This window comes from Accipiter gentilis, chromosome 6, assembly GCF_929443795.1.
Source record: "Accipiter gentilis chromosome 6, bAccGen1.1, whole genome shotgun sequence".
Lineage (NCBI taxonomy): Eukaryota > Metazoa > Chordata > Aves > Accipitriformes > Accipitridae > Astur > Astur gentilis.
The window spans coordinates 42,474,822-42,499,856 of NC_064885.1; the positions used below are offsets into that span (position 1 = coordinate 42,474,822).

Consider the following 25,035-nt stretch of genomic DNA (forward strand, 5'->3'; position numbering starts at 1 on the left):
CAACAGCCCCTGCCTACAGGCAAGAGCCAGGCAGGCTGATAGGGTGGGCGGCATTGGGGCAGAGGCGATATCCACAGATTTGGGGAGAGGTGGGTGTTATTTAGCCTCTTCTTTAATGGTACCGAGGAGCGGAAGGGGAGTGAATAGCAGAAAGAAGTCTGCCATTAAGTAGGACCCTGTTAAAACTGATGATCGGATTTACTTCTACCAAGCGTGCAGACTGAGCAAAAGAACAGGTTTTCTATTATAAACGTTTCTCACCGCACAAAAACGATGCTTGCTTCCCGGCGTGTCAAAACGTCGCTTTATTAGCTTGTGGCTAATTAGCCCACACCAGTAGTTTGCAATGAGACACGTCAGCGCCCTTTGCAGCCAGCAGAGCCGGGCACGAGGCTGGCTCACGTGCGGCACGTTATGGGCTGCTTCGGAGGGGAGCGGGGGGGCAAAGAGAGCAGAAATCCACACGTACCTCAGAAAGAAAGGGCAAATGAATAAAAACCAGCTTTCAGGTGTTTTCAAGTCGGGAGGGGAAGATTCACAGGCTCCACCGTGTTCCCCAGCTCCAAGGTTTCGGGGGCTTCTTGTGGAATTCGCCTTGAATGTTTCACATCCCTTCCCTACGTCTTCGTAACCAACGGGTTTTTCTTGTACTGCAATCCTAGAAAGTTCAGACTTGTTAACATAACTTTTTACCAAGTTTTCAAATCAACACGTGCAAATAGAAGAAAGTTATCCCCAAAAAGCGGCAGTCGGCTGTCCCCTTGCTAATAGCGATTGGGAAAAAGGAGCGGTGGGTGCAAGAGAAGCAGGTTGGGATCATCCGTCCTGCGTCTCTGGGACAAACTGCAGAAAGCTCCCAGCAGCTCAGTAAATGGGCTCAGATAATCTGTTTGATGAGCTGTGCGGACGCGGTGCAGAGGGGATCTTCAGCAGGGGTGTGGGGGGAGATTTGCATACAAGTGCACTCAGCTCATTTGTTGCTCAGGAAAACTCAAAAGTAAGCCCCTCATCTGCCCCTGACCCCCCTGCTGCAAGCTTGCAGTACATTACAATCTACTTACATGCTTTGGGGGGACATGATGGTGCCCGTTAGTTCAAGGGCATGTTGTATTTGGATACTCTTCTAACAGAGTTAAGAATTAGAATTCAAGTTCCGTAAGAAAGAAAAATCAGTTGCAGAGAAATACACGTAGCAGCAGCCAAGGCAAAAATTTTGCTTACAAGCTTGATTCTCTTACTGTAACTTCCTGGACTGAGATTTTAATACTTTGACATTTGAGACGAGAAGCTTAAATGAACAAAAAAAATACAATTAGTCACAACATCTGTTCCCTTTTCCACTGCAGTCTTCCTAAAAGCACAGATATGATGAGCCTACATCAACTTCCAGTCCTTGCGCTGGGGGAACCACATGCACCACTTTGCTGCTGCCAACAGACATGGCAGAGCCTCTCGATACCGGCAAATTAATGATTCTTCTGCTGATGCTTTCTCGTTAAAAGCAGGTTATGCACCGGGGCTTCCCACACCCGCAGTCAGTCCATCAGCTCTACGGCACGTTATTACCAGTTTGGAGGATGTGCAGTAGACTGCTTCCACCTTCAAACCATCATAGGTGCCATGGAGGGAGGCAAGAAGAATGACTATTTCCCACCGCTTTTGTGGTCATAGTAACACACACATTGACTCCTGCTCTCGGAGGAGGGCAGGGAACAAGCAAGTCCGTTATCCCATTGATGGCCGAGCAATAAATTTATCCACAGCCTGCCAAAGAGACAATTATAGGACGCTTGCCTCGTACGTGGGTTCAAGTACCTACTATATTACAAATTTCCTATATACCCTGGGACCAATTAGGTAGTTGTGGCGTCCCAACTTGCCTTTCACCCTGGGAAGCAGGGAAGTGGTTAATTTAATTTATCTTGCATTACCATTGTTCCCAGCTTGGGGTTGTATGCAGACCTGGCTAATGTGCTAGAGCAACCAAAAGAAAGGGTTAACTTCGGAGCAGGCTTTTGAAATTATCTCCGGCTTCGGGAAGCGTTAGTGGAGATGCAAATTGAGTAGGGCTCAGTGCAACCTCGGCAATAACATAAAAAGCCCACAGTTCTCTTGCAGATCTAAAGATCATTTGGCATAAAAACATATGAAAAATTTTGTTCACAGTATTCATGAGTGGCTAAATGAATTTACAAAAATACTGGGGGGGGGGGGAATAAATGAAAGAAAACACCAGGAGCTGTAGGCAGCCCTATATTCTAGTGCCAGTTCCAGGCCAAAACTGAATATCTGCTCTCAGCTGGAAAGCAATCCGGCACCCAACAGGAACCTAAACAAAACCTCTCACTAATCTGAGATACTGACTTTTGTTACAAAAGTCTCGGCCAAGACCATTGGTGGATAAACTTCAGCGGCAACTCACCTGCTGAGACAAAACATGTCAGAGGTTTTGAAAAAACAATTGTTGACTTGACAAAAGTCCTTCATGACCGTCCTTGATGGGAATCCATCGAAGGGGACACGCACTCGTGTTTCTTGACCTCTGGGGACGTACCAGGTTGTCACAAATAATACAAGTGGTCCAGCAGACGTGCAGAGGAGGGTTCCTCCACACCTGGCTTTGCAGACCTCCGGCTCCAGAGCTAAACCCACAAGTCTAATGTGCACATTAATACCGGTTTAGTAAATGGTTTTTCAGCCAGTCTGCAAATGCCTTTTCAAATCTGAAGTTTCCAAAAGCCTCAAGTACCTTCCTATTGAAATAAAGTACAAGGAGGACACTTCACCATTTAACTAGTGATGTTTCCAGATGGAAAGTTAAAATTAGCATGCATTCACCGTATGTCACTGAAGTCACTAATATGAGCACAGTTGAATTGAATTTCACCACCTACTTGGAAGGAAATCAACATTTTTATTCTCTCCCATGGTTTGTAAAATTTATTTCAGCATTTTAGCTGTGTTGGCTATTTTCAGATTCGGTACATGGCTTCTGTGATAGCGTGAAGGCTGTCTTTTGTGTGTTTGGGGCTTTTTTAGATAGAGTTGGGGGGGGGGTTGGAAGTCACAGATTTCTCTGTCCTCTCCACACACTCTGCTTTGGTGAACACAACAGTTACAGGACCAGCGTGCAAAGATATCCTGGGTCTTTTTATGCACTGCCTCCTTCGCTTCACTTACAACAGGTTTATCTTGCTGAACAAAGTGAACTACAAGTACCTCGGAGTCACGAGAGACGGCAGAGGCAGCAACTTATCTTCAGACCGACGAGCCTCCCAGACACCCTTTGGGCTTTGCAGGATAACGAATGAGATGTGGTCAGGAGCTCATTCCCACTCGGACAGAGATCAGTGTGCAACCCATTTGTATCATTTCCACTTAAAGCAAACGATGGCTATACGCTCTTCAAAAAAAAAACCCAACCAAGTAAAACGCACATCACCTGCAATCTTATAGTTGACAGCTACTCTATTTATTTTTCCCTCCTGATTTATAACCCTTTAAATCACTGGCCTGAAATTACAGCCTTCCCACAGGCACGCAGATCCTGTAAATTTCTGACTTTTAATACTACTTGATTTCAAGACTGACAAACAGCAAGCCTTGTCAGAGAGGGTAATTAAGAAAGTTATGGTGGCACCAGACGGTGCAGAAAAGTGCTTTCCTGGTTGGTGCCTCTGCCCACATCTCTGCCAGGCACGGAGCTCCAAGGAAGCCCAGGCTGGATTTGGGATGTAACCGTATGGCCGCGTCAGAGATGAAGCTGAGCTGGACCATAAACCTCTCCCTCCCCACCGCCTGCAGCTGCCCCTGCACGAGACCCCCTCGCCCGGGTACCACCCTGCGCCCAGGCCCACGCTCCCTCCTCATCCTCCTCTTCGCATTTAGGTCACCGGTGGAGTTTAATACTACGGTACAAATGTAATTTTGAAAAATCAACAGTATCTGTCAGGCTATTTCATTCTGATTACAATGGAGCCAAGGGCTGCACACGTACTGGATTTTTATTACGTACAGAAAGACTTTGTATTCGGGTAAGGTGCCTTCTCCCTGAGTTATTACTCTGCAACTTCTCTCCTCGGGAAAGTCCTGACCTCTAGAAGTCAAACCCTGGGCAGGAGAGCTTTAGTCTTTATTACTATGCTCCTTGTAGGGGAATGAATTACCTTGTGATACCTGAAACAAGTAGGCTGTTTTAAGGATTCTCCTTAAATCTGCTTCATTTTCTGCAGCGTTTGAACCCACCGTTGTAATTGTTCTATATATATTTTCTTCAGGACTTTCATGCCAGTTGTCGGAGAGATGCTATGCGAAATCAGACCGAATTTACCAAGTGCTTTATAACAGCGTGATCCCACTGCCCGACTTGTTACAGCAACTCTCACGCTAGAGCGGTGCCTCCACCGGTGCCCTCCGCGACGCGATAACCTTTTGATAGAGGACACTTGGGACAGCCAGACACCTTCCCCTCCGAGGAGCTGGGACACGTGTCAGGGGAAAGGGGTTGGGGTGGTTTGGGTTCTGGTTTGCTCTTTGGAAACTCACACAGGACATCTACTGCCTGATGGCATGCCCACGTCAAGGCTCACGGGCAGGAGAAACCCCTTGCAAGTTGACCGTAAAAATAGGGTCATTCTCCCCCTCTTGGAGCTCCCCAAAGCCATTCCCGTCACCAGGACTGCCCTCAAGACCTGGGATTTTTTTTATTCCTTCTCTGTGATGCTGGAGGTTTTTGGCCAGGTGCTGGCTGAGCAAGGGAGAAGCGAGAAGACATTAAAGCTCAGGATCCATTGCCTGGGGACCCGGAGGGCTCTGACACCCACCCATAACCCCCGGCTGGGATTTCCTGAGGGATTTCCCACTTTTTCCACAGAAACAAGCATCGGTGGCCAGACGCAAAGCTTGGCTGTCAGCTTGCACTTTGCCAAAAGCCGGGAAGGCTCAGCTCACACAGCAACTGGGGCTTTCTTTAAATGTCATTTTTAATATTTAATCACCCTGGATGGCCTCAGTATTTACAGCATAAGCCATTTCATTGGGAAGTTAAATATATAGCCCAGATATTTAAAGGAACTGATTCAGAGCCACATAAATGTAATTGCACTTAACGTGACCTGGGAATGAAATCGCACACGGTACATTTTTTTCTGCGGGATGTTTAAACCCCATTTTGAATACATTATGCTAAGGGAATCTCTTTCAGTGTGTTGCCTGGATAGATTTCACTAATGTTGAGTTGTGCAAGCAATCCAAAGGACCTGGGCTTAAAAGAGGAACTAATGAAAAGTATGTATACTTTACTATATATATATTTTACTATAGTATATATAGGCATATAATGGAGCTTTTGTAAATTGACACCTGTTTGCTGAAGCAGCCTATTACAAATGCATTTCCCAAAACCCAAAACACCTGAAGTCAATAATAAGAATAGTAAGTGAAAGAAAGGCAATAAGAAGGAGTAATACGTGATAGTATTTTGGGAACAGCAAAGGTGCATAACATCCTGATGTTAAGCAATTATTAACTGAGTGCTTTTCTATTCTTTATCTATGTATCAAACTATTTCAACCCAAACTACAAACTCCTTGCACAGATATTTGCTCTGACAGGACCCGCACCTCCCCTGTTTCCCCAGGTTGTGGCATCCAGTCCCGCTCCAGCCCCGTCCCACGCTTGCGGTCTTGACCTTGGTCACACCACCAAGCAACCTGCCCCAGGAGGAGAAGTTTTGTTTCAAGCACCAAAACAAGCTTTACTGCTCTCCGCAGAACAGTTTCTCTTCATAATGAGCAAGGAAACACATATTTTTGTCTTCGATTAATCAAGAACTGAAGCAAGACGCCCATCTGTGCCAACGTACGGTCTGCAGATGGTTTTGTTAATGATTTTGGGCCCATGTCTTCCAATAGCGTTTTTCTCCACAGGACAGGAAAAATTCAAGCCAAAGGTAGCCCAGAGTGGCCCGGAATTTTTCCCCTCTCTGAATTTCTACAAAGAATACCCCAGCCGATATCCTAGCCTTCTTCCTCAAAGATACGGGTTCCATTTTCTCCCATAAATACCTCAAAAATGGCACACGAGCAGCTGGAAGAGGCCAGGTTTCACCTTCCATTTTGCCATAAGCGTAACCACAACTTACAGAAGTATTTCGGAGGGGAGCAGGGAACCCAGCATGCAGCCAGCCTTCCCCATGTGCTTCGGGGTTACACATCGTGATGAATCAAGACAAGAGCAAGGAGAGCAATGGGGGCCCTTTTTCCAAGGATAATAAATGAAAGCTGAGGGGTATTTTTTCTTTCAAGTTGACAACCCAATAACACAGCCACACGGTCACAAATCATCACGCCAAAAAGGGATTTCTAACCCCTGCCAAAGCTCTGCTCTGTTTGTGGAAGCTGTATGTATGAGACCTCTCAGCATACACCCCAGAGAGTAATTCTTTTTTTTTTTTCAGATCAGAAACAAAAATACCATTATGTTTTTGACCCACTATTCAGCCATAGTCCAAGGAACACATTTGATGTATTCTTCTCCATATCAAAGCAAAATAACTCAAGTAGAGCAGATGATTTCTATTTGCAGGGGGGCTAGGGAAGGAATTAAGGTTTGCGGAGGAGCCTCCCACCGCAGCTTGGCCACACTGGCCGGTTGCCCGCACAGCGGGACTTCCCTGGAAAAATCACTGCAGGAGGATCCCCCTCGGTTAGGAGCCTAACAGCAACCATAAGAGCTTCCAAAACGATCCCCGCTGTTTCTGATGAAGGGGGCAATGCTGCACGGGGCTGGGAAACACACGTTATCACCTCTCGCATCTCGGAGAGGTTCAGGCTGAAAAACAATGTGCTCTGTACCCAGCCAAGGGACGTTTCTCCGGATGATTTACCATTACTGGGTTTTATTCAACGGGGATGCGGAAAACTGTCAAACGTTTTATCACCCGTGGAAGTTAGGGCATGATACATGCTGATATCAGCCAAAGATTATAACGCAACAGTATAAAGTCTTATTGAAAAGAGAATGGAAGCTGGAAATCTTAGCTAGCAATCACTCCTACCTTTGTAATGAGTTTCTGGACCAGTAGGGGTGAAATTGCATGCCAAAAACCACATATAATTTATCCCTTGTTTAAACACATACTGGCAACCCAATTATTATCTTCAGAATCACAGAGTTTAACTTATCAACGTATTACTGAACAAAAGCCTTCTCTCGTTTCACACAACACGGCGGAGTGTGCTTTAACGAGCAGGGAAACCCAACCGTTGCCAACAAAATCATGGTCATGTTCCCCCCCAAAATGCACAGATCTGCTGGGGAACTAAATCCCTCTGTCTTCTTGAAAGAATGGGGGAAGGTAAGTTTACATTCAACGACACCCATCTAAACAGACAAGCGCTTCTCGAACACGGAGATTAATTAACGAGAAAGACACAGGACCCAAAGACCAGAGACCTTCTGCAGGAAGCAAACCCCCAGGACGGCGCAACGCAACCCCAGTGCTCTACGCTATGCCCTGAAATGACTTTACTCTTAAGTTTCTCAATTGCCTGTGCACAAAACAGGGTTTGGGTTTGTGCCATTCGATTACCGGTTGTTTGAAGCGAGGACTATCTTTCATCTTGCTTGTAAGCAGACAGCCCCAGGGATCAAGAGCGGTGCGGTACATAGGGAGCGGCTGCACAAGAGGCTCCCGTGGTCCACGAGCATCACGGGGGCTTGCACAGACCAGCTGTATCCACATCCGCGGGAGAAACCGCAATCATCTTGAAGCCAAAGGTACAACTTCCTCTGGCCTCCACAAGTGTTAAAGATGAGAGACAGGCAAAAGCGAAAAAAAAAAAAAAAAAATTAGCCAGCCCTGATATTTCAGCATAGGATAAAAATATAAGGCACACTATTTTCCCTGCAATGTTACTATGGTGATTTCACTAAGGACAAAATAGCACAATGTTTAGTAGAGCCGTGGTTATGAACCAAAGCTCACAAGCAAGATACTAATCTGCCCATTAAACAATACTGGGGTTGGTGAATAATAATCAAAAGGCAATTACACAACAGATAGACTATCAGAGCTCACCCTGCTAAGCATGAAGGTCAAATACATTACATTAACTAAGGATCTGCACGCTGAAAACCTGCAACTTGGTATACAAAATCATTACTTCTAGCCGTATTAATAATGAAAAGGATTGCCAGCACTACTTCATTTACTTAGACCAACATGGAATGCCTGGCATAAATATTGCACTAAATCACATGCAAATTGCCTGTATGCAAGTAGATCGAACCATATGAAACTACTGCGCTGTAGAAAATACATATATATACTTTAAGTATACTTTCCACACTTTATAAAGATGTGGTGAATTTTGCTAACTGTTTAGAGCTCCACATTACTGAGAATTTATGACCCAAGCGTACACATTTTGCCAGTTAATGCTATATTGCAAATCACTCTTTCAAGTAAAAGGCATTCCTTACATGCAGAGACACTGCGACTGCTGTGGTTTTGTAATGGTTCCCCTTTTGGGCTGTTTATGAGCCTTACTTTTGTGCTAGAACCTTCTTCACTTGCTTCCTGCCAAATGGTAAATATCTCCACAAAACTCTCGGACAAACTTGCAGGTGTCACAAATTTGTTTCTCCCCGGGAGCGATACACTCGCACAAAGACAGGCCTGAAGCCCGGGCTGCGTGCCGGGCCGTTCAAGTGCTTTGTGTGTATTTAAAAATATAGAGAAAGAAAAATGAAACTAAGGTCCCAAAGCTCTGGTAGAGCAAAGGCTCACGTTGCAGAGCTGGGATGATGTGCTGGTTATTCTTGAACTCGGACCTTTGGTTCATAAACTGTTCTTTTCCCAGCTCACAAATTCTGTTAGCTTCTCGCCCACTGCTGGAAATGGAGAAATGTAAACCAATGTAAATAAATAGAAGATCGTCACGGGAGGAGCAAGAAGCGGTCTGTATTTGGTCACAAAACAGACTGGGATGGGCAGGGAAGAGAAAGATGCTGGTGACTTTTTCTAAGCAAAACCCATACAATTTACGTAGGATCAACTAAAGAGCATCACCCTAAGCTGGAGAACAGCTGCTCGGTAAAAGGGGGGATCACGCTGGGTGTTACTAAAGGAGCCTAGACAAAGAGAAACCACGAGGCATTTTGTGGGAATTACAGCCTACAATACAAGCAATAACCTGTTATTTTCTTGTCTAACAGAAGTAACTGCTCTGATACCTTCAAGAATTTATTTCCCCAAACCTCTACCCTCTCCCCATCTTTCCCCCTAATTCATTTTTCCTGGGGGATGCGGGTTCGTACTGCCCAGGCTCTGAGCAAGGAGTTTCCTCATCCTGGGGAAACAACACCGAGCTGCGGGATAAATTCTTTCACAGCAAAAATATATGTAATTTCATTACGTGAGTGACAGAACCCTACTCACTGTTTACCCTGGGACTGCTATTAAAGCAATTATTCGGGATCAATGCAATACGGCAGCAGGATTTAAATCTTGCCTAGCAGCAAGGCAAAGGAACAGCTTCTCCAGACAGGTCAAACTCATAACACTTTGTTCCCTTTGCAGCAAAGACCGAAGCGCAATCTCTTTGAAGTCCTTGGTAATGGATCTATACAAAAATGCTTTTAAAAGTCCCCAGCTAGACCGTATTGCCGCTACTTAAATTCTTCCCGGTACCATAGCACAGGTTACACGCGGCTTTCAGGCCGATGCCCTGTAAATGCCAGGTTCACCCGCCGCAGACTGTGCTCGGCAGCTTTCTCCCAGGAAAAAGCCCAAGAGCTCAGCCCATCGCACCGCAGCAAGCGCGGCTCAGCCGCAGCGGCTCGACTCACGCAGGGGCCGAGGCAGCGGGCAGCCGTCACTCACACCACCGGGCACGGGGTGGAAAAAAACCCCCAACAAACCAAACCAAACAAAACAACAACAACAGAAAAAACCCCGCGAGTGCTTTCTGTCCCCATGACATCAAGCCGTGTCCCTGCACCGTAAAAAATGGCCAGTGGTCTCCACATTAGCATGGAAGACAAGAAATTTATTTTTTTTTTAATTGGACCGGTCAGAATTAAGGTGTTTCCAGAAAACCCTGGATGAAAACAAGCTATGCTATAATTATGTTTAAAATCCACTGTGCTTTGTACATGCTTCGGCTGGTTTGCTTCACGTCCCCAAGCAGTGCAGATGCTGTGACGTCCACACGAGCTGCTGCAACTCAGTCCTCGCTCCAGCACTCCCCATCTTAAAAAAAAACCATACATTTAATTAATGCTTTAAGCTACAACAACAAAGCATCCTCTAAAGACGCTTGTAAACCTGTAAGCTTCCAGTCTTACAACCCCCTTTCTGTGTACTCTCCCCACTTCTTGTTTTTTCATCGCCGGCTGTCATCAACGGCGGCTTTTGGGAACACACGGTTGCTGCGGAGTTTCTGCAAAGGTGCGAGGGCTGGCACCGTCGTTGCCTCCTGTGCCACGGGTGCTTCAAAAGACGCACAAAACATTGCAACCAGAGCGACAGAAATGAACCAGCTGGGAAGCAGCAACCAGCTGGCAATTCCACTGCCCACGGGTGTTCTGGATGTTAAAGCGTACTTGGGTTCGCCAAGGAAATGCCATGGCGATATTAGATATCGATTAACTATCCCCGGCGAGTGCCTTTCAGGATGCTCTGTAAGCCATCGCCCGCTCCTCTCCCAAATCCCCATCTATCTGCTTCCCAGGGCAGGGGCTGGGAAACCTTCCCCTGGGGAGAAGATGTGCAGAGACGGCATCTGCTGGTCTCGCTCCAAAGCTCAATGAACCTTGGTCCGTGCCTGGACTCCGCAGATGTTGCAACTGATTTTTTTTTTTTTTCCTCCTTTCCCGCAAATGCAGTATCTGCCGGTTGGAGAAATGTATTAAATGAAATGGAAAAAAGTCAGGTTTGGCAAAAATGTGTACCTGTCACTGCTAGAATTTGTCCTTAGGCTGATGAATGGTAAACAAAACCATTGCATGCTCTAAGCAGAAGGAAAACTGGCCCATAGATCATCTGTTCCTTTTGTCATCTTCTAACGCAGTGCTTTTGCTTAGCAGGCCCATTTGTGTACCAAAAGGATATTTTCCTAGGCTCTTCACAGCCCTCACAAAAGGCACTAACCCAAAGAATCTGTCATCTCGGTAAGACCTGTCAGGAAATTCAGAAAATGTCCATAAGTAGAAATACAAAAGGCCATCAAATTCACACAAACATTAAAGCAATCACTGTATTTTCAAGTTCTTGAAAATATCTGTTATTCTAATCTTATTTCAAGTCTAATTCCTGGCCTGCTGATATTATGGTGGTTCTCACTTCATGCTGAAGTTCGTGTCTCACATTTCCATTTAAAAATTCTTTTCTCGTGTAAAGAGTCTCTGAAAACTTTTATTAAGTATTCAGAAAAGATGCATGTGCAGATCTGGTTCATAAACTAGAGAAAATATTGCTGTATTTGTCCATCCATCTCTAACATTCAAGGCAGCATGGAAAGCCGATTGCTAACGCTTCTCGAATTTTGCTGCAAGTAGGGAAGATATTTCTTTGGTATTTAAGCTGTAGGTGAAAGCAAGACAGACATCTGCTAATTGCTGGTTTCTGGGGAAATGGGACCTATTTAGATTCGGGGGCTGATCGGCTTTTTTAATTAGCTCATAACACTTCTTATGTGCAGTACATGGCTAAGACCTCTCTACTTACCAAAGAGTGACAACACGGGCAGAGGAAAAGCATAAAGATTTCTGCGCAATTCCCAGCCAATACGTTTTTATCCTGAACACCACCACACACATACGCGGTGTCGCTCCCTCTCCCCGCAGCATCGGACAGACGTGTAATTTCAGGTATTGGACCGAACCAGCAGCATTCTGCACTCCCAGGTCCCAGAAAAAACCCGCAGAGGAACAGACCCCAGGGAGGCGAACGGCATCGCCCCGGTGCTCTCCATCCGTTCCCTATCCGCGTTCCCTCCTGGATGCCCTTTACTTGCACGCTTTGGTCCACGAGCGGCTGCTCAACCTACACCTGAAAGAAGCCCCTGGACTGCCTCAGGAGGACACAAGGATATTTTTCTCCTTTCCCCTTCACCCTTATCTTTAAACCCCCAGGATACCAGCAGCCTCCAAACACTTTCAAGTACAGTATCTGCAGATCTCAGGCATGGTACAACAGCAGCAAATACGCTGCCATGTTAAAAGATCAAGCCAGCTTTAAAATGGAGGCCAAAGCCCACAGCAGATACCATTGTAAGCTTTTTCTAGGCTACAGCTTATTTTACGATACATCTTAAAACGCCCCCGTCACCTTTTACAGCCGGTGACCTTCATTTAACTCTACCAGGCTTTACGATTTAAAACCAAGATGCAAAACACCGTCCCCTGCATCCCCAGGAGCACGCTGGCCGCGACGTGTCTGCCTCGGGCTCTCCCCTCCCGCACGCAAACCCAGTTTTACCCAGTAATTCCCCGCAGCAGCATCACTCCTGCCGTACCAAGCCCCGCGCCGCAGCCAGCATCCCCCACCGGCTCCCCACCTCATGACTTTGCATCTCCAAACACCCCGATTATCCTTTCCAGCTCATTTTACACTCTGGCACGCAGCATACATTTGCCAAAAAAACAAGATCCCGATGCCCGCTTGCACAGGCAAAGCGTACGGGCAAAATATATTTGCCCAAGCCACGCACAGATAAAGGCGGCAGAGGAAATTTCCATTTCGGAGCTCCTGACGCAGTCCACTGCTAAGCAAAGCATTTTACCGAGGAAACACTTTGCCTTAGGAGAACGGCAATAACGGGAGGGAATGAAGGATATCATCCAAACACAACGGCAACGCGGCGAGGTGCGAGGATGAAGGATCGAGCTCCCCTACAGCAGATGGTGCAGATGTTCCCTCTCATCCATCTTCCATATGTTCCCACTCAACACCGAGCGGGTCTTCAGGTTCCGCTCCGGTTGAAATCCCCGCTCTCCGCACACACGAGGTGCGGCGCAACAGGCACCAGAGCATCCCGCCGCCGCCTGCGACCGCGGCTCGCCCGACCCAGTGGGTCACCGTGGCCCGATGGGTCATTTTGGCTGGCAAGAAAGTTTTTCTCCGGTATTTATCCCTGCAGAAGTCAGGAGGCGAGACTCCCGATTCTCGGCTCCACGGATTTGCAACGCCGGCTGCCGGCACCAGCCACCGTGGCCAAGCATCACCTGTGGATTCCTTCTTTCTCACGGGGACACTACATAATTCCTGACCCATCCCGCTCAGCCATCCACCTGACCCTGCCAGGAAACGAGGGGTACAAAATCGAATATAAGCCGTGACAGGACAGATCCCGTTGTAAAGCCCGCTTTGCATCACCAGGCAGCCGGTGACAGAGTGGAGCAGCAGTGTAATCGGACTTTAATTGACGATGAGAATATTCATCTGGGCTCTGTCCAATTTGGCATACTTAATACCTCATGCCTTCTCCACACGGATCGATTTTTGCATTGAGTTTTATGAGGAGTAATTAATATTCATTCAGAATTAAGCAGAATAAGATTCCCAATGCATGAAGATGTTTATTATTTATTCATATTTAAGGCTTGTTAGATTAATCTATTTTAAATTACCGCATGCTGCCAGGCACAATTATTATAATTTATTAGGATAATTTCGGTGGTTTATTTCCCTCTGATGCAACCTTGCAGAAGGTGTAAGCTGCTTCTCGAATGCTCCCATAAAGCAGCTCGTGCTGCTGCTAACGGAGCCGCAGCCCAGTGACAAGCATCCCCTTCTCCGAAGGGGCCAACCTCCAGATCGGGCGTGTAGTCCACGCTAATTTATTTTTAAAGCAGATATATCCCAAGGTATAGAGATCCTTGCATCACATCTGAGCATGGGGTGGGGGGTGCATTCATTTGTGGCAAGACACTAGGAAAAAAAAAAAAAATAAATCTATGGTGGCTTACTCCTAAAGATGCTCGATGATGAATTTGCAATAGCTGGCTCGGGCAGTGTAAGGTGACCACGTACGGCATATCCCGGCTAAGCAATGTAAAACAACGGGCGCTGCTTGGTACCTCCAGAACCTGCCTTTGGCCACCAAAAAAAACCCCCCCAAGATCTTCCTGCCTCTGTTTCTTGGGCATAAACGGCTCCTCCTGAGACGTTACAGAAGTGGTACTTACAGCGAGGGGGTGGGAACATGAAAATAAAGTCTTCAGCTCCACGCTGTGCAAAAGACTTCACCTCATTTCTTTAAAAAAAACCCCTACATATTTGCTTAAAAGCTGCAGTTACCATCATTACATTTAATTGATACCCTCAGGGGCTCAAAACGAGACAGGCTTTTATGAAATTTAATTATTTTCCACCAGGGCTTGCAAGGTAAAGGTGCAATTACAGCAGCAAGGGCTGCTACTTGCACCAAGGGAGGGCCGGCTTCCTCGACAGCCCCGCGCCAGCGCTGAGCACAAATCTCTGCTACACGTCGGGCTTTGCCTCCGCTGTAGTAGTCACGGATTGCTTTTCCTCATTTCAGCCTTTAAAAAAAAAAAAAGAAAAATACAAACCAGGCCAATCTGACTGGACACCGGACCAAAGCACGCCACGTATGAACCTGTCGTAATTAAAGCGAGCGTTACTTCATTCTGCGATGTCCTTGCAACAACGATGCTAAAAGCGAGCGTACACCAAGCAGGGTGCAGAAACGGGGTCCCCCCACGCCTGAGGTGGGTTTTGGGCAAATCCTTCCCACGTCAGGGAAATGAGGGAAATCACACCTGCACGACCGGCTGCAAATCAAGCGATACTTGTACATCACTTGAAATAGCGTTTTCTCACCTTTGAAAAAGCCCCGCGTTTATCCTGGCGCCCAGGGAAGAGCATCCGATGTGCTGATGCAGGAGGAATGGAAGAAGAGAGCCTGCTTTGAAACTCCCCCCAAGCTGAGCGGCTGCAATACCCACAGCACGCCTAATGATTTCTCCCCCCCAAAAAAAAATGACTGTACAGTGCAAACTCTTTTGAACTGAGCTGCTTAATCAGAATCTCCGGAGAGTAAACACAGCCACAAGGAAAAAAAGACCCAACCTTTTAATGTAAAAAGAAAAAAAGACCTCCTTTGAGTAAAACAAATGGTTTTCTAACAAAGAATGTCCCGGGGACAGGAAGACAATGTCGTGCATTTGATGCTACAATACTGTACTTGAGATTAATGCTTTCACAGTTAAGATTTTACCCCATTTACAAATCTCCCATAGCAAGTAACAAAATATAATTTAGTCTTCTCTAATGGCAGACTAAATTTTAGCTAGTTTACAGACACAGAGCTTAAGAGCAATCTAACAAAATTATTTCAGTATTCCTTTCATCAAACGTCTATTATGTGAATATTACGCGTCTGATATTTAGGGCATGCCCTGTCAGCTATAAGCAAATAATATGAGGGTATTTGCATTTTTCTGCCATTTAGAAAAATCTCCATTTCCTCTACTTTGATGAGCAGTGGGGGGAAATGCTGGTGTCACCAGGGCCAGTCTCCCACCGGGGGAAAAGCTGACCATTAAACTTTGATCCAACCAATACTACGCTAATGTTGTAGTCGCTCCGTGACACTGGGGAATGGAAACATTTAATTTTCATGAATAACCAGGTTATGGTTCCTCTTTGCAGCGTGCCAGGGAGGCAGCCCGGGGGAGAGCCCAAGAGCATTTGCCTTTGCTGCACATTGAGGCCCCATGTTTATAGAGAAATGACCAAAAACCAGAAGCAGCAAAAAATCACATCCGTGTAGAGCCAGAGGATGGCATCCCTCACGCTCCTTAAGTCCTCGGACTTCGCTTGGGAATCAAAATCTCTGCATTTAACACATGCTTTTTCCCTCTGGGATGTTTGACCAAGCAAATACAAAACATATCCAATATTTCTGACACCCGGTAAGCTGTTATTTTAAGCACAGTTTCAATAAACTACAAAAGTTGATACTGTTAGAGGCTTGAAAATATACGATCTCATTAAAAAACGCTGGCACTTAGAAAGATCTCTGGTGGCCAATCACAGCTTGGGGAGGGCTGTAATTTATAACTTTGATCCCCACAGCTAAACCATTTAATCTGATAATAAACATCAATCACTGATTTTTATTGCACCATTTTGCAGCCTGAGCAGAAAACCTTGCTCTTGCGGACAAATTAGGCACCCCAAAGTGACTCTTGCAAATAAATACCGACTTTAATATTCAGCAATATAATTCCATGGGATCAATTTTTTATTTAAGCACTACTGGAGCTAGGAAAAAGTTTGCAATTACAAAAATATCTACAAAGGCAACTCAGCGCAGCGTAACAGCATCTGGCGAGCAGGAGCCTGCCTCTCTAGCAGCTCAGTGACAACACGTACCGTTATGTCTGTTACAGTTGTCATCAGAAAGTTATTAAGTGTGTCCAGATATTCTGCGTGACAGCCCATAACTCACCATTAAAAATGATGCGAGACCCCATTATGTTCCCATGCAGCCTCTCTCGTAGGCTCGAAGTACTAATCCACCATCTACCACTCAATAGCAGGGGAAATGGAACGGTCAGGCGTAATACTTGGTGCAAGTGGATAACTGCCAGGAAAAATAAATCAGATGGAGCCCATTAATATATAATGATGCCAAACTACCATTAATTCAGATACTCTTTCCAATCCAGAGAGCTATTTAAGAAGTAACTGAAATAATGATTTTTCCTTTGGACGCGTTGAACATCGTCATCGCTTGACGCTGGATTTTTTGCACTCAGTGGAACAAGGCAGTTCATCAGTATGCTTTCTGAAATGTTCCCCTGTAAATTAATACTTTCCAATAAAGATATATTACAATTAAGTTCAATTCTTTATAAAAGTTGCAGTCCAAGTAAAGACGGAAAATTAAGAACATAAAGACTGCCTCAGTCTTCTTCACGAATACCTGCAAGAATCAAGCAGGTAGGCAGCAGCGAGAACATTGAAATCTGCTGGTTACACTCTTTTTAACAGGATTAGCTGGGTTTCTGCTTCAGAGAAGGCAAGCTAAATCTAAATTTTGTTGTCCAGGAATTCACTTAATAGAATTATGATCTTTAGGGGGGAAAAAGGGTCATTTTTGTCTTCACTTACAACTTCTGTTTCTCCCCCCACCCCCAAAATAGACAAATGAAAGAGGAGACCAAGCAATATTTGTCTTGAGACAAGCACCAGAAAGGGCTGAAACCGCCTTTTATGTCAGGTTCTTAAACCAACGCTCACAAGAAAGCCAGAAAAGTCTGACCAAACACTAACCATTCCCCACGTCCACCCAACGCTGAGATCTAAGCCAGCCCAGGGACCCAGCCACCAGCCGCACACCCTAAAGCCTGGCCATCACCATACAGCGAGCATATGCTCAGGTCAAAACTCAATCAATCAGTACATATCGATCGATCTTAATTACCTCCCCAGAGCATATTCAACTCCAAGGAGCTTTGCTTACATGAAAAATGTATCACCTTTGGTCCAAGCAAGGAAAATACATGAAGGCGCTTAAATTCATGCCTTTTAGTCTTGCAACTCCATGAATACATTTTAGTTACTGATTACAAGTATGGGAGCTACTCAAAGTGAACTTTCCAGTTGTCTCCGGTAAACTCTCCAGTGTGTATATAAAATAGCTTTAACAGAGACTCACATCAGCAATTTTGTAAGTGTTGCATTAAATCCAGACGGTGTTTTTCATCTCAAGACAGAAAAATGCATATTAATCCACCAGCAGAGCAATGCATTGAGAATTTTAAACATTTCTGTCAGTATCGGTAAAACCATAATACATTCTTTGCTAGATGAGATACTGAATCATTTTGGTTCATTTGGAGGCCATTTGCTAACTTTATTAGGCAATATTCAGATGATGGATATCAAAAGGATATTCACTGTAGAAACAGGCTTTGTTTCTGAAGACAGTAATTAGGTTAACCTCATGAATAAACCCTTTATATCAGCAGCCTGTACAAAGTGGAAGTAAAAATTGAAGGAGAAAATGAGAAAGAAAAAAAAGTCATTTCATGCAAAGGAAAAAACTTGCACCTATGTATAGCACTCTCCACCTGACGCTTTTAAAATCATTCGTATGTGAATAGAAATGTCACAGTACCTGATGCACCAAAACGTATAGGTACCGCATTATGGAAGTGACCAACCTAAAACCAAGACGTGAGTTGTGGGGGCTGGGATGAAGTTACCCAGCGGTGATTTGCACAGGTGGAGCTTCTACCGACCCCTCCTTGAGCTGCAGGTCCTCGGCACATCTGCACCCACTGTGCACCTAAGGCGCCTACGCTATAAAATAAACACCGAAATATATGTGTCTAGGTGCCCTGTGGGTACAATATACTCAGTAGAAGAAAAGCCTTCAGTTAACCCAATCTCTGCCATTACAGTTCACGGGCTACAGCAGGACCACACCGCAAGCCCAGCGTGCAGCAGCCACCCTTGGGCCAGCATCGCCACTATTCGCACAGCCAAGTTCTCAAACCTACAATGGGTGAACGCAAAGGCATCCGTCAGCCGAGTGCTGCAAAATGTTTTTAATGGAAAAGAAACTTTTCAGGGTTGGGTTTTTTGGGGGTTGGGTTTTTTTCTTTTTGCTTGTGGGTTTGTTTTGGTTTGGATTGTATTGGTTGGGTTTTTCTTTAAACAAAGCAAATAAAGCAAATGCGGAAGGATTTGGAAGAAATAGATCTACGTCAGAAGCGGGCTGGAAGATTCCTCCTGGGCCTCCAGTTTCCACTGACTTCCAATGGCTACAGCCAACGCCAGTTAACCTGGTCCTATTGTTTCACTGAACATCCAGAGATTTGACCTGGAAAATTCAGAACAGAAGGTAAAGAGAAGAGGCAGTAAAGAAAAAGAGTAAACCCCATTTGCACTGGACGGTTCAGTCAATGAATAGCTACCCTTTCACCATCAAACATCTAGTAGTTCCTCCACCTCTAGCAAGGTTAGCTCCAAAACAAGTAAAAAAAAAAAAAAAATTAAAAGACCTCAAAGCAAAAATCAAATAAGTTCATTTGACATCTTAGCATGGGCTCAGGGCAATAGCACAGTGCCAACAGACTTGTAACCCATTAGTTTAATATAGTACAACAGGCAGAGTGCACACTATAAAACTGTGATTATCATTAAAAACTAAGGGCCAGCCTACGGGCCAGCCTACTGTGTAGTGTGGATGCAAGTTTAGGATACTTCAAAACAGCGTGCAAAGGCACAGCCACAGCCTCAGCACCGTAGGACGTGCTTCTCCTGCTCAGTCTGCTATTGCCCTGAAAGTCCCAAAACAATTTCAGGACACAGAGCGCCCTGAGACAGGTCACCTCTGCTGTTACTCACTCACTTTAAAAGCCATTACAAAAAGAGGTCTTAAGAAAGAGGTTATTTGATCGTAGGCTTTCCCCTTCAGCAGAACAAAGCATTCTATTTCAGCACTAACAATGAGATATTTTTCCTCGAGTCAGCTTTAAAATAATGTTGACATTATAGTCAATACATTATATATCACTATATTTATGTCAGAATCTATTGGCATAAAAATAAATCAATCTAAATGCATAGCTCTTGTATTTAAATGCAGCCTGGCAATGCCACGTCTTCCCTTCAATTTTCGCCCAGCTCCTCATATGTGTATCAATCATTTCTGACAGATTTCATACACTGGGATATCACCTCTAGTCTCACTAAAAACTATTTTAAGTGAATTTTATACACAAAGACTGGAAAAATCTGCTTTTGGGAGCTCTTCTTATTAGCAATATAGTTTCTGATAGCCTAAGCGTCGCAAGTGAAGTTTTACACTTAACCTCATATTCAAGGTAGGTCTGAAATGCAGGACAGTAAACGAGGGTCACCCCAAGTCCGCTTGCTCACATTAAAGCAATGGCAAAGCCAAACAAGATGGTTTTAAACGCGGGTTAGCAGGTCGATTTACCCAGAAATACTGACTGTAAGAGACTGCCCAACACCCATGCAAAACCATCCAGCGTAGAAGATGCCAGTGGGGAAACACTGGGAAGGCATTTTAAGAGGCAGTTCCCCAACAGACCTCATCTTGACCAACAGATCTAAGTTGATTTGTTCCCTGCTACGCTATAAAATAAACACCAAAATATACGTATCTAAAACTATAAAATAATACTTTTAAAAAATGTAATTAGCACCTGTAGACATTCTCTGGCTCTGTGAATAAAGTAGAATTTAAAAAAAAGTCCTAAAGTCTTTAGTATTAAGTAGGTTAACCAATTTCCCATAAGTGACATCTGAGATTTTTTCATCCATTTGCAACAGCCATAAGTGAGCCATTTCACCCCAGCTGCTATAAGGCAGTTACTTCACTTACCTTAATTTGAAGCAGCCAGTTATGTTCAATCATCATTGCAGCTGACAAGAGAAATTCAGGACACCAACTCCACTATTTCTGAATTACTGACATTAACAGCTGTTTTATATCTACAGACAGAGCTTTGTAAACAAGTCAATTAAGATACTATAGTAACACAGATTTTAATAATTTGAGGAACAGCCTGATGTTCACAGATCCGCAGATGCTATATAAAAATACCAGAAAAAGCAGAAATCGCTTGTTCAGAGGAAACAGAACAGGAACCATTTCCTCCCTTCTGTTTGATGGAAGCCCCCACCTTTTGCTTGCAGAACAAAGAGGTTTCAGCCCTAAATCCACAGATACGTAGGTTTTCCTCCAAAGGTCAGGTCCAGCTACGGGACCCAGTCGAAACCTCTCCAGTGGCACCTTTCCACCCAGATCAGACAAAACCGCTCAGTAACGCACCGAAAAACGGGCCGGTCTCCGACACAAACTATTCCCAGGCCAGCAGCCTGCGCGACATGGACTGAATCACTCCCAAGGAAATGGAGAAGACCAAGAACTCACCCAGCTTGAAAACAAATTCAATTTAAGAGAACTAAGGGGTTTGGGGGACGTAACTACCTGGTTGGACCAAGACTCCATGCAGCAGAAGCTTCTCTGTCCTGCTGCAACCCTCCAAAACCGTACTAACAGAATGAGCTCAACAGAAGCGAAATTACAGAAAAACAAGAGGGTTTTGTGATGGGAACACCACGGCCTGATTGTGAAAGGGGCCAGCAGCACACCCCATGCCTGAACACGCACACGGCTACATAAGGAACCACAGAGCACACATAATACTTCTCTATGGAGGACACGATTTAGGTCTTAGACTGCAAAATTTGAGGACTTTTTTGACCAATCCTTCCTTTTCCATCCAATCCAGAGGGTTGGATTTTTTCTGAGGGTTGTTTTAAATACCTTCGCTTCATATACGTGATGGATGACAACAGGGATCGCTCCAGCTAGCATTTAAACCTACAGCATTTTATGCAACTCCAGGCTTCACAAAAACACATCCGATTGGGGGTCAACAAAGATTTTTGCTGAGGATGCCAACGCTGCCAGTCGACAGCTCTGGTTTGGGGAGGGGGCTGCGGTGGGACCCGTCCCGTGAACCAGGGGCCACGGTTTGCTGCACGTCCACCAAAAATCCGAGACAGCGGCCGCAGCCGTTGCCGTGTTCCTTTCAGGTGGGATGGCAACAGCTTCCGTTAATTGCACGAGAAGAAATAAAAGCGACCTCTTCCTGCTGAAGACTGTTGGTATTAACATTTGCCTTTGGAAACCAACCTCCAAAGTCATGTAAATAAGCGACAGAAATGAATGACAGCAGTTGCAGCCTTGAAATAAGACTTTTCGTCCTAATACAGAAAGCATTTCTTGTCTATTAACGTTGCAGTGCTGACCTCTAGTGACAGATAACCCAGAAAACAGGGAGCATTTCTTGGGATAAACCTCACTTCTCACCTCTTCCCTCCTGACCTCCTCCACCAGCCCAGACCCATGTCCCCCACCTTCAGAGGGTGAGCACCCCCAGACACCCCGGGCACTCATTCCCGGGTAATACCACCAACATCGCATACTTATCACACAAAACAGTTTTTCAGAGGCTCAAAATTATTAAAGACACACCCGAGTGAAGGTTTGCTGCTCAAGCTACATAAAGCAGATTATGAAGAAATTGGTACAATAATTCAAAAGCCAAGCAGTAAGGTACTGACTTTAAGATATTTAAGTTAGGTAAGTTATTTGCATCGCTACCTAGGGTGGGTTAAAAGCCTTTTCCATACTCAGGGGCCAGCGCGTGCCTGGCGGGGTTTTGCAGTAAGGAGGACGACCAGGCAGAAGCTGGGCAGAGAAGAGCCAGGACCCTCCACCGCCCGATCCACCGCGGGACCACGGCAAGGGAAGGTCTCGGGAGCAACGTAAGGACCCAGGAGCCCGCAGCTCAGGCAGAGATGCTCCGAGGGGGTCACGCTGTTGATTTACAACAGGAGACAAACCCAAATAGGGACTGGTGCAAGAGTGCGAAACGAGCATCCCAGGTAGATAAAAATCAGGGAGGCTCACCAGAACACGCATGTCATCATTCCTGCCAGGAGAAAATTCTTCAACAGTTCTGGCTGAGGTGAGTGACCACACGCAGAAGTTACCAAGCTTTCCCCTAAATGAAGAACAAACAGGCATTCAGTCATTTCTCGGTTTAGTTTGATCCTTGCCCGCTTTAGAACAGGATGCCTGCTAATGAATCCCGCCTGGTTCCCTTGCTTTTCTGGGAGATTTGGAAAATATATTGGGTACAAACTTAAAAAAAAAAAATACATTTAGCCTATACAATTTATATTAATATTTTCTAAATGGACCTAAGAAGACACCAGAGAGCAGAAAAACATCTCTTCTCCACTCCTTTGGGAAAAGGGAAATGACATCCATATTTTCTTGGATTGCAGCAAACACAAATTTTGAGCAAACCCCTCCCCAGCCTGGCTCTGCCTCCACCCCGGCGAGCGAGGCCGCCTGCGGCTATCCATCAAGTTTGTTTTCCCTGTTGCTGCTATGGACAAGCTGTAAATTCACCTCTTCCCAACCAATCCGTGTGCAATGCCAAACTAGCCGCAGTTCCAGGCACTGCCTCTTGCCAAACGTGTGCTCGCTTCAGCCCTTTCCTCAACTGCGCCCCTAAAGTAACTGAAGCTCAGAGGAATTTCAGCCCGTGGCAGAGCCCGCATTTGCAATAAACTTCATTTAACTGCCCTTGCAATACAGCGCTGGTGGCCAAGGGCATACCAGCAAGCATTTGCAGCCATCGCTGCGTTGGTGGAATTCAAGCGGTAACAGTGACGCACCATTTCCATCGCGGTTTCGCCTCTTCAGAGGATTGCGCGTGCTTTAATTAGGATTTTACGCGTTTCTTTGAGGTGGCGAGAGCCAAGGGCCAAGAGTAACAAATGACTGTCGGGTGTTCGTGTTTCTATTCCTGGCGGGGAGAGCTTTAAAGCAACAGAAGAGCGGTGCACGGTGCCTAAAGCTGCACCCAGCGATGGAGGGACCGAAGGGAACGGAGAACAGCACCTCCGGGAAGGCTCTGTGCCCTCTCGTGGAAAGCTACAAATACATCTTGTTACCCCTTACTTACAGCTCCGTCTTCGTGCTGGGGCTGCTCCTCAACGGAGTCATGTTGCGGCTCAGCTGCTGCCGCGCCAACTGGACCTGCACCACCATCTACCTGGTGAACCTGGCCGTGGCCGACCTCCTCTACCTCTTCTCTTTGCCCTTGCTCGTCGTCAACTACCTCCTGCAGGACACGTGGCCTTTCGGAGAGCTGCTCTGCAAACTGGTACGTTTCTTGTTTTACGCCAACCTGTACGGCAGCATCCTGCTGCTGACTTGCATCAGTATCCATCGTTTTCTAGGCATTTGCCATCCCATCCGTTCCCTACCGTACCGGACCCGGCGCCTGGCCGCCGCCGGCACGGCGACGTCCTGGGCGCTGGTGTTCCTGCAGCTCCTGCCCACCTTGATCTACGCTCGCACCGGCGTTATCAACAACCACACCGTCTGCTACGACATGACGAGCCCCGAGAACCTCGGCGGCTATTTCCCCTACGGCATGGCTCTAACCGCCTCTGGTTTCCTCTTTCCTTTCCTCATCATTTTAGCCTGCTATTGCCTGACCATCAGAAGCCTCGCGCGACACGCCGGAGATGCCAACCCCGCCGGCAGCGCTGCCCGAGCCAAGTCGATCCGAACCATTCTCCTCGTCTGCGGGCTTTTTGCGGTCTGTCTACTGCCGTTCCACATCACCCGCAGCATCTACCTCTTCGTCCGTGTGTACCGGGTAGCCGACTGCCAACTCCTACAGCGCTGGAGTTTGCTTTACAAGATCTGGAGGCCACTGGTGAGCCTCAACAGCTGCATCAACCCCCTCCTCTACTTTCTTTCTGGTCAATCTAACAGAGCCAGGCTGGCTTTGGAGCTGAGACTGCCCACGGCAGGTCCTCTTGCCAGTCCTGCCACGAACGCAGAGGGGACAGATGCCCCAACAAGACTTGCCCCTTGCTGAGGAAGCACATCCCTTGCTGCCCTCACGTAGCGCTGCAGATTTGTTCCACTTCGCTGGGTGCGAGGCTTGGAGAAGAGCCATAAAACTCACCTGCACAATAAAAATAATAAAAAAAAAAAAAAAAGTATAATTACGATTCCCCCAGAGTGAGGGCAAGCTGTAGTGAGGTCAAATTTGGGTGAAGAACACAGGAGGTATTTTTATAAAGGACCAAGAGGCAAGTTGTCATCGTTACCTGGGCCAGCTGTGACAAAATAAAGCTGAAAAACATCCTTTCCAAAAGGCACATCTACTGCTTCTAGTTGTAAAGAGGGCTGTAAAGAAAAACGGTAGTGAATAACTGAGGAAGACACCAGAGCAGAGGTAAGCAGTCATCTCCAGCCATTAGTTAGGTAACAAATTTTTAAAATGCTATGAGCATTATTTCAAAAAGCTACTTCAAGAATGATTACCACCTAGCTACTATTTCCTTGGCAGGGTCCATCACGTCAGCATCTTCGCTAAAGGGTAGCAACCCCTTCTGTTGCTTGCCAAGACTATTGCGCGAAT

At 45.9% G+C, this 25,035-nt stretch overlaps 1 protein-coding gene and 1 long non-coding RNA gene across 2 annotated transcripts; one reads left to right on the forward strand and one right to left on the reverse strand.

Moving 5' to 3' along the window:
• Window positions 1-4,077: 4,077 nt before the first annotated feature.
• Window positions 4,078-22,775, reverse strand: LOC126039875 (uncharacterized). The gene is made up of 4 exons (XR_007506422.1): window positions 22,494-22,775; window positions 16,482-16,616; window positions 7,592-7,791; window positions 4,078-4,305 (listed from the first exon to the last, which is right to left on the reverse strand). It is a non-coding gene; the product is annotated as an uncharacterized LOC126039875 (long non-coding RNA).
• Window positions 22,776-22,979: 204 nt separating this feature from the next.
• Window positions 22,980-24,486, forward strand: LOC126039869 (P2Y purinoceptor 3-like). The gene has a single exon (XM_049803626.1). The coding sequence runs from the start codon at window positions 23,464-23,466 to the stop codon at window positions 24,484-24,486; it is 1,023 nt and encodes a 340-aa protein (XP_049659583.1). The 5' UTR covers window positions 22,980-23,463.
• Window positions 24,487-25,035: the final 549 nt, after the last annotated feature.